General features: G+C 39.7%; 2 protein-coding genes across 5 annotated transcripts in view; both read left to right on the forward strand.

Moving 5' to 3' along the window:
• mnx2b (motor neuron and pancreas homeobox 2b) overlaps positions 1-8,633 on the forward strand; it is a 15,224-nt gene that overhangs the window by 1,662 nt on the left and 4,929 nt on the right. Inside the window, exons 2-3 of one of the 2 annotated variants that reach the window (XR_004657759.1) lie at positions 406-566; positions 1,914-2,880. Coding sequence is in view for 1 of the 2 variants with exons in the window: in XM_034880426.1 (XP_034736317.1) it covers positions 406-566; positions 1,914-2,321 (569 nt within the window). In the remaining variant the exon portion in view is untranslated. Of the gene's footprint in view, positions 1-405; positions 567-1,913; positions 2,922-8,633 lie in introns of those variants that run through there. The other variant, XM_034880426.1, reaches the window with a different exon arrangement.
• atic (5-aminoimidazole-4-carboxamide ribonucleotide formyltransferase/IMP cyclohydrolase) overlaps positions 7,697-8,633 on the forward strand; it is a 6,980-nt gene continuing 6,043 nt past the window's right edge. For all 3 annotated transcript variants that reach the window (XM_034880413.1, XM_034880393.1, XM_034880404.1), the window contains exons 1-3: positions 7,697-7,949; positions 8,151-8,277; positions 8,382-8,525. In XM_034880413.1, coding sequence (XP_034736304.1) covers positions 7,931-7,949; positions 8,151-8,277; positions 8,382-8,525 — 290 coding nt within the window. In that variant the 5' untranslated portion in view covers positions 7,697-7,930. The remainder of the gene's footprint in view (positions 7,950-8,150; positions 8,278-8,381; positions 8,526-8,633) is intronic.

The raw sequence follows: 8,633 nt of genomic DNA on the forward strand, positions 1-8,633 counted from the left end.
CCCCCCCCCCGTAAACAATAAACTGGAGGAAAGCTATTATAGTTAATGATGGCGAGAGAGTGCGGGCATATGTGTGACTGTGTCCACCCACAAAATTATATTGAACTTCCAATGTCCTTGGTATTGTATAAATAAGACTAATGGCAGTTACTGGAAAAATATTTCAGTTAGGACTAGAATCTTCTTTAAAGGGCAAATATTCATAAATCAGGTTCAGTTTAATTATCTTAACAAAAATGTTCAGACATTGTGTGTTTAGAATATTAAATGCACAATTAGTCAATCAACAATTAGGGGGATTCGTAAATGTCTCATATCAAATAGGAAATACGTTTTCATGAACTAAATAATGACTGTAACCTGTCCACTAGCCAGAGGCTGATAACTTTACTCTTCCTCCTCCAGCGGGCCCTCAGTCTGGTTTGTTGGGGAAGTGCCGGAGGCCCCGCACCGCCTTCACCAGTCAGCAGCTGCTGGAGCTGGAGAACCAGTTCAAGCTCAACAAGTACCTGTCCAGACCCAAACGCTTTGAAGTGGCCACCTCACTCATGTTGACTGAAACACAGGTAAGAAGAGACGGACCATAGCCAACAGGTTGATTTCAAGGTTAAAAACTAAATTCACAGAAACTGTGGGGCGAGAACTCATCGCAACAAAGTTTCCCCACTCATCCAGCAGGATGAATGGATTCTAACAGACTTCTAAGGGCAGGCACCTTATTTGTGCAACTCCTGTAGGTGACAGACTTTTAATTCATTTAGTTTGATTATTTAGTTTCTTAACTAGGAAAACCTAAGTAAGTGCAATCAGAAATTAGAAATCTCTTTTTCAAGTACTGGCTATAATATGTAGCAATGACAATGAGTTACAGACCAAAAACATCACAAATAAATCAGAATAAACAAAATCAGAATGAAACAGTAATGTGATTATAAAACCATGAATAACATTTCTAAAACAACCATGTCAAATTTTATTCCTAAAGACAACATACATGACAACTTTAAACAATCCATGAACTGTCTAAACCCATACAAGTAAGAAAACAGCCGTTGGACCGAGTTTAGTCTCTGTCAAATGTTCAAATCAAATGATATCATTCTTGTTCATCGCTTAACAAAGTGTGACTGACACATGCTAACACATCAGCTTATGTACGGATTTAGTTGACAGCTAATATTAGTTTATTTGGTATAAGGGAACACAAGTCATGCAAAGATGCGGACTGTAGAACAGACGCAGTACTATGTCTCCACTTTATGTTTTATTATTACGATGATATCTCATCAACCATTAATTACCGTTAATCTCCCAAAGAACCAGTCAAAGACATTATTTGGTTTTCTCTGGATGTTGTCTGTAAGATTCACATTTTTAGTTTTCTGTTTCTATCTTAATTATATATTCCTTCATAATTCTGGTAGCGTTGATGAAGTATAACAACAGTATATTTGATCATGAATAGTCATATATTTCAAGTACATGGGTGCTTTTATTGGTGGATGCCCCAAACAGATGCAGGAGAACAAAACTGAAGCGTTAGTATTCAGTAAAGAGTTCCTTAGCATCAGTGGGGGAAAAAAGTAAATGCAGTCAATATTAAGGACTACAGATTTGGTGTTACTGATCTTCCTCCGAGGATTTTACAATGAGAACAGCTTGGGCAAACCTGGAAAAAAAGGTAGAAACCTCAGACAGAAGACAGAAGTCCTCTCTTAGGACTGGCATAGTGAGAATATATTTTAGAGAATTAAGACATACTGGCAGCTTTTAGAATATTCTGTTCAAGAGCTGCAAATGCAAGTGATGCAATAACAACAATATACACCTAAATCCCCTAAAACTCTGGACTACATTTCCTAAATGTGACCATCTAGCGAACCCATTTTCTTTGCTCTTTTGTCTTGCAACAGGTTAAGATCTGGTTCCAAAATCGGAGGATGAAGTGGAAACGCAGCCGTAAGGCGAAGGAGCAGGCCACGGCTTCTGCTCCGTCTGAGTCCCAGCGACTACGCAGCGGGGGAAAAACAGCCACGGACAAACCGGAGGAGAGCAGACGAGCTGTGAAACCAGAAGACAGGGGGATTGATCTTGATCTGGAGGACGGAGAAGAGGTAGAAGAGGATGAGGAGGAGGAAGAAGAGGAGGAGGAAGAAGAGGTGGAAGCCCAGCATGGTTTTCCTATTGTGATGCAACGATCCAAAGACTTCTTACAACGCAGCACCGACATTGGCTACAATCCCCACAGCCCTTTCTCTGACGAGGAGCTGGAGGGGGTGCAAGCAGGAGGAGGTGACAGGAAGATCGGGGCAGGACTGTGAACAGACTCTCAGGAGACAACGCTTTGACTTGCTGAGTGTTACAGAGAGATTACACTGAGACATTACTGTGTTTGTGAGCACTAGAGAAGACAATTTACAAACACACACAACAGACACAAATATGCTGTATAAAATAGCTATGAAAAAAAATCATCTCTCAGTACAGTACATTTTGTAGCATGCAGGTGCTCATTTCCTCCCTAAATGTAGCTGTTTTCATCCAATCACCTTCTGGTCACCTTGTCTTTGCTCCACCCACTGACAGATGGAGCTCCAGTGAAGACATGGTTACATGAATGAAGCATCCAAAGTGAGAGAATTGAACTGTCTTGCATTCAGACAGCGTGAGAATGTGCAGCATAGGTGCAGCCTCCGCTGCATCATGAAGACAAAAAAGGTTAAACAAGCAGTGTGACGTTGTAAACAAAGACACAATACAAGCTAACAAACATCTGCCGCTCCAGATGTTTTTCGGTCGCAAATACTTTGCAGAACATATCATGTATTACGTTTACCTTTGTGGATTTTGTGTGTACATTTTGGTGTTTATTTTCTTCTCGTGAGGTTTATGAATTTGTTCTTGTCACTCACGTTGTGTAAATAAACTTAATTTATTTGAAATATTGAAAAGATGAATCATAAATGTATTTATCTGAAACTTGTTTGTAGTGTAACTGTGAATTTAAAAAGAATGACAGCAAAATAGTAATAAAAAATAATTGAAAAATGAATGAAATGACTGACCAATGCCCCATCAAATGTTAATTCATAGATATTAAAAAGAAATAATGATAAGAGCAGGGTCCCAGATAGATAGATAGATAGATGGGTGGGTGGGTGGATGGATGGATGGATGAATGGATGGATGGATGGATAGATAGATGGATGGATGGATGGATGGATAGACAGGCAGGTAGATGGATAGATAGATAGATAGATAGATAGATAGATGGATAGATAGATAGATAGATAGATATATAGATAGATAGACAGATATATATGTATGTGTCTGTATTGTAAGATGAAGAAGAAAATAACAACCACTAAGAGTATATCATGGTGTTCAGTATAATGTTTACCATGTTTACTATCTTATTTTAGCGCGGTCCATCCAGCAGTTGTAGAGACATTTCACTTTGAACCACAAACTTCAACCTGCTGGTGGCGCTATAGAGGAAAGGCCAGAGACACACCACAGTGATTAGGATCTATCCTCTGCGGACCATGAATGTCAGGATAGAATTGTATGGCAATGCATTCAATAGTCTCTGAGATTCAGTCTGGACCGACTGACCTACTCTATAATTCATGTTAACACAAATATGTGACTTGTGATCAAAAGAGAGTAAAGTAAGTAAATCTCACTCACAGGAAAATGGTCCGTATTGTTTTTTTTATTTGTATTTTATTAGTGTTCAGAATCTCAAATACACCTATATCAATTGTTCAGATTTTATGTCAAACAATATACTTATTATCTTACTTATTCAAGTAGAGAAATTAAAAGATGAGATAAACAACCAAACATACAAATTAACAAAAAAGATAACACCTTAGTTACACAACTATAAATAAAACAGGGAGAAATAAAGTGATGAAATACAGTCAGGCTATTTATTTGAGCTCTAGATATGTTTCCATTCTATGGTTAACATGAGCTGTAGTCTGCGCCATTCTGTAGGGGTCCATATTTCATCAACATATTTTCATTTTAACAATTCGACATAATGAAGAGGAAGAAAAACCTTACTGTGTACACACATCTCCTTCAACTCCTTCTCCCACCGCGCTGCCTCTGGGAGCAAATGAAATTCCTTACAGTTTAAATTTATTACAAAGTCTCTAAGATATTAATTACTCGATGGGGTTTACTGATAGCCCAATAATTAAGTTAATGAAAATAAGTAAAGCAATCAAAAGCCTGATGGTGATGTCACACAGCCCCATTTTAATTTCCAAGAGCAACAGCATGATGAGTGTGTGTAACAGCGAAGGGGCGTTTTAATGGCCACACGTGTAAGGGTTGTGATTAGAGAGCAGATTGGAGGACATGCAGTATGGTGTCATTTAGCCCCTTCTCACACCACAGTCCCCTGTTTATGTAGTGATTAAATGCATTCTTAACTGGCTAGACACACTAGGATCGCTTGTGAGAAAAGAAACAAAGCTGTGCAATGATTGGAAGTGCCTTTAAACACTGACGGGACCTTTAGCCAAGACTCTGTTGTTGTTATCCTGTATTCTGCTCAAAAGCACAGAGAAGGTGAAAACAGTCCTACTTTGCATGATCCTGCTTTCTGACCTCTTTATGCTGTTCAGCTGTTTATGTCTTGCTTTCTCCTGTTTTCTCATTTCAAACGTTGCATGTTTTATTGTTGTTTTAATCGTAGATTTAACCTCTTGTCAAGGCACAACAGTTAAAAAATTTGCATTTTGGCTAAAACTGTCACATTTACAGTAATGCTGACATATACTGTATGCATTGTCCATGAGAATAAATAATTAAATATTATAGGTTGTCAGTAAAGTTTTTAAATATCCACAATGATCTTTTAACTGATTCATTATAATATCTCTAAAGAAAATATTACAGAGTTCTTATTATAGTTTATAACATTTAATAATTGTGATTTTGGTCAACATTTGTGACCTATCATTTTCTCTTTGTGTGTTAGTGTGTGTTAATGTGTTAGTGTGTGTGTTAAGGTGTGCGTGCATGCATGCGTGTGTGAGCGTGCTTGCTTGCGTGGATGCGTGTGTGTGTGTGTGTGTGTGTGTCAGCGTGTGTGGATACGTGTGTGTGTGTGTGTGTGTGTGTGTGTGTGTGTGCTTGCGTGGATAAGTGTGTGTGTGTGTGTGTGGGTGTGTGTGTGGGTGTGTGTGTGTGTGCGTGTGTGTGTGTGTGTGTGTGTGTGTGTGCGCGTGTGTGTCGACCAAATATTCCTCCCTTCCATCACTAGTGTGCTATCAAATGTCTGTCTCTGTTATCCTAGGTTCACTCTCACAATGTGCGACCTGGTTTAAATACTATGGGCCGGGGTTACCATGCTTGGTAACAGCTATCACAAATTACCATGAAATTCTCAAGCCTGACATGGAAGAAACCTTTAGCAACAGAAGGTTGGGAAAATGTAGATGCAAACAATAAGAAATTCTCTGGAGTAACCGTCATTAAAGACTGAGAGATACCATGCAGTAATTTAAAGTGGCAGCACAGCTTCAACCAACATAAAGGCCTGATGCAGCAGCATCACATACTGATGTTCAATTCAACATGCACTTCCAGTTACACATTGAACAAAAAGAACTTCAAGAGTTTCCATTGAACTTGATTTAATAAGGGTGAGTAGAATACATAACATGCCTGCAGACTCAACCTCTATCAAACTGCAGCTTTTAATTTGGCTGATGAAAAATCACAGGAATCAATAGTAGCTCATTTAGTTGTGTGACTTGTCAGCTGCATGACAAATGCCATTTGGCTTGTTTTATGCCACAGGCCCCTCTGACACAGTACAAAAAATCACAGCTAATTGATAAGGCAGTGCAGCAATATATGGAGGTCATTGATTCCGTTTCTCTTCTAATTTAATCTGAATACACCAGTCATGTTGATTAAAAATCCCCTGCGTAAATTACAGTTACTGCTGATAATGCTGTCAGTTTTCTCAACTAAAGTGCTGACAGCCGTCCTAGGCCTCTTTCTCTTTTTAACCAATAATGCATATTGAAGCCTGTGTCTTTCTATAAAAAGTGTTTCTCTGTCTACTGAATCACTTAACTCGCCCCTGAGATGTCAGCTCGGCTCCTCAAACGCAGAGTGGTTACCAGAAACTCCCATTTCCATAGTTAGACAAATAAATTGGCCTCTTTTTTTGCTTTGTGGGATTATAAATCAGATGAGCCCTTAAAATATTTACACCCTGTAGTTTAATCAATCAGGAAAATGTGGGGCTCATTACGTAAATATGAACAGATTGTGCGATCCTTTAACGTAATCACACGTATTGGTGCCGGTTTCCCCGAGCCCTGTCCTGTCACTTAACTAATGGCCGAGTAAACGAGTGAGTGACGGGCCCCAATAAATTCACATCTGTCCGACTTAAAACGTTGTTCCAAAGCAGGAAAAAGACCCCGTTTTTTTGCCAATAAAGATTATTGAAAAGGCGTGGCGTGTATTCATGAGGGTCATTTATTGTTGTGGGAAATGCATGTTACAGGTGTTTTACCAGTTATAGTGGACATAGTGATGCGCGTGGCGCTTCTGGGTGTCAATGTAACCTTCAATTGTGCTGATCAGCTAAAATGATTTAACCTGCATCAAACAAAAGGAACCATTAACACTTGTAGCCTATGTGTCTTTTTATTGACGGATAATCAATTATTATTATTATTATTAGTATCTGACCTTGTATCTTGAGGTAAAGAAGAACACCTATAGGCCTAATCATAATCGATAAAATATGCAAAAACGTAATAGGAGTAAAACACTGGTCAGAGTCTCAAGTTATTTTTTTTATCATATGCAAAGCAAGGCAACAGAGAAGCAGTCGTTGGCAATGACATTGAAATTTTAAGTCTCAGACTCCCACAACAGTGCTAATTAAATAGGCCTACGTATAAAAAACAAAGAAGATCATATAAGCAAAAACAAAACTAAAATCTAAACATAGGCCTATGGCAAGTTAAAATAGGCAAAAAATATTTAGTAACATAAAACGGGATATGAAATAAAGTAGGTCTGTCTTAAAAACAGAAGCGCAGTGTCCAGTGACTCAAACGTTCAGACACAGCTCTGTATGCATCTCAAGTTATTAAAATGGGGATTATGTGTGGATAAATTATATTAATCTAAATTATAAAACTGCTATCTCGATGACGTGTATGAACCATAGACCGTTAATATTAATAACATAGGCCTACAGTGTATGGTATTAACCATAGACTGTTGGTGTGAACAAGGTCCGTGGCTGCCATCTTGTGGCAAAATCAAATGAAACACTTCGCCTGACTTGACAGAGATTTCTTGAAAGGTGCTCATTTAAAAATAGGCCTTTTATTTTAACTGGTTGTGTTAGACCTACGACATCAGTTTCTTTTTACAATTTGAACTCAATGGTTCTTAAATCAGAACATAATTAGAGATATATTTACGCTTTGTTAAATTGCGCATTTCTGCATAATACTAATTATTACGGTATTCAGTGTGCCGATATGCGATGCAGTACGATGCCTATTATTGGTCCTGCTTATTATCAATAATTAATTGTTGTTGTTATTGTTGCTGTTGTTGTTGTTGTTGTTGCTGCTGTTGTAGCTTATCTCATGAATATTCGGCTCCTTTTTGCTGATTAAATGCGCATTTTGTGCGCCGTGTGGCTCTTCTGGGTGCGCTTGTGTGTCAGGGGCGGGCCGAACTCAGCAGGGCGGGTCTTTGGAGTTTTCAAGCACGTGAAGCAATGAAAAACTTAACTGTCTACGGGTTTGTCTATGGTCTCAACCACTGCCTTCCTCCTCCGCAAGCTTACTCTGCAGAGTTTAGTTGAGTGAAGTCTGAAGGGAAACAGTTTTTACACCCACGGAGACCAGAGACTACTGTTACTGACAACATGGCATCCTCGGAGCTTGGTAAGAGTTTTCCTTCACGTTATATTAACTCTCTGTCGTCGTTATAACGTTTTGTACCTGCGACATGCATGATGTTAGCTCTCTGGCTAACATTAGCCAACGTGGTCAGCTTTTCCTTGCTGAAACATACAGTTACTTCTCTTTTGTGTCCGTCAAAATGCATGAATATGTTTTTTTAAGCCTCCTTTTCTGTCCTCGCAGCACTTTTGAGTGTGTCAGACAAGACTGGACTGGTGGACTTTGCCAAAAGGATGGTGGATGTTGGACTGTCCCTGGTCGCTTCAGGTGGCACAGCCAAAGGCCTGCGTGATGCTGGGCTGGCTGTCAGGTGGGTGCTGAAGTGCTCTTGTTTTCCCTCATATTCACTAAACGTAGCGGCTACCTGTTGGGAGAGGGGTTCTCTAACCTAACAGTGTGTCTGCTGTGTGTCAGGGATGTGTCTGAGCTGACCGGACATCCAGAGATGCTGGGAGGCAGAGTGAAGACCCTTCATCCCGCTGTCCATGGGGGCATCCTGGCCAGGAAAACCCCCACTGACAGCGCAGACATGGAGAAGCTGGGCTACAGCCTGGTCCGGTGAGAGAAGCACGACCAAGAAGTCTAAAACATTCAAACACTGACAGTCATGTTTCAAAAGTATTCTCAGGCTTATTGATGTGGGGGGGGTTGGGGGGGGGGGGGGGG

Source organism: Etheostoma cragini, chromosome 1 (genome assembly GCF_013103735.1).
Source record: "Etheostoma cragini isolate CJK2018 chromosome 1, CSU_Ecrag_1.0, whole genome shotgun sequence".
Lineage (NCBI taxonomy): Eukaryota > Metazoa > Chordata > Actinopteri > Perciformes > Percidae > Etheostoma > Etheostoma cragini.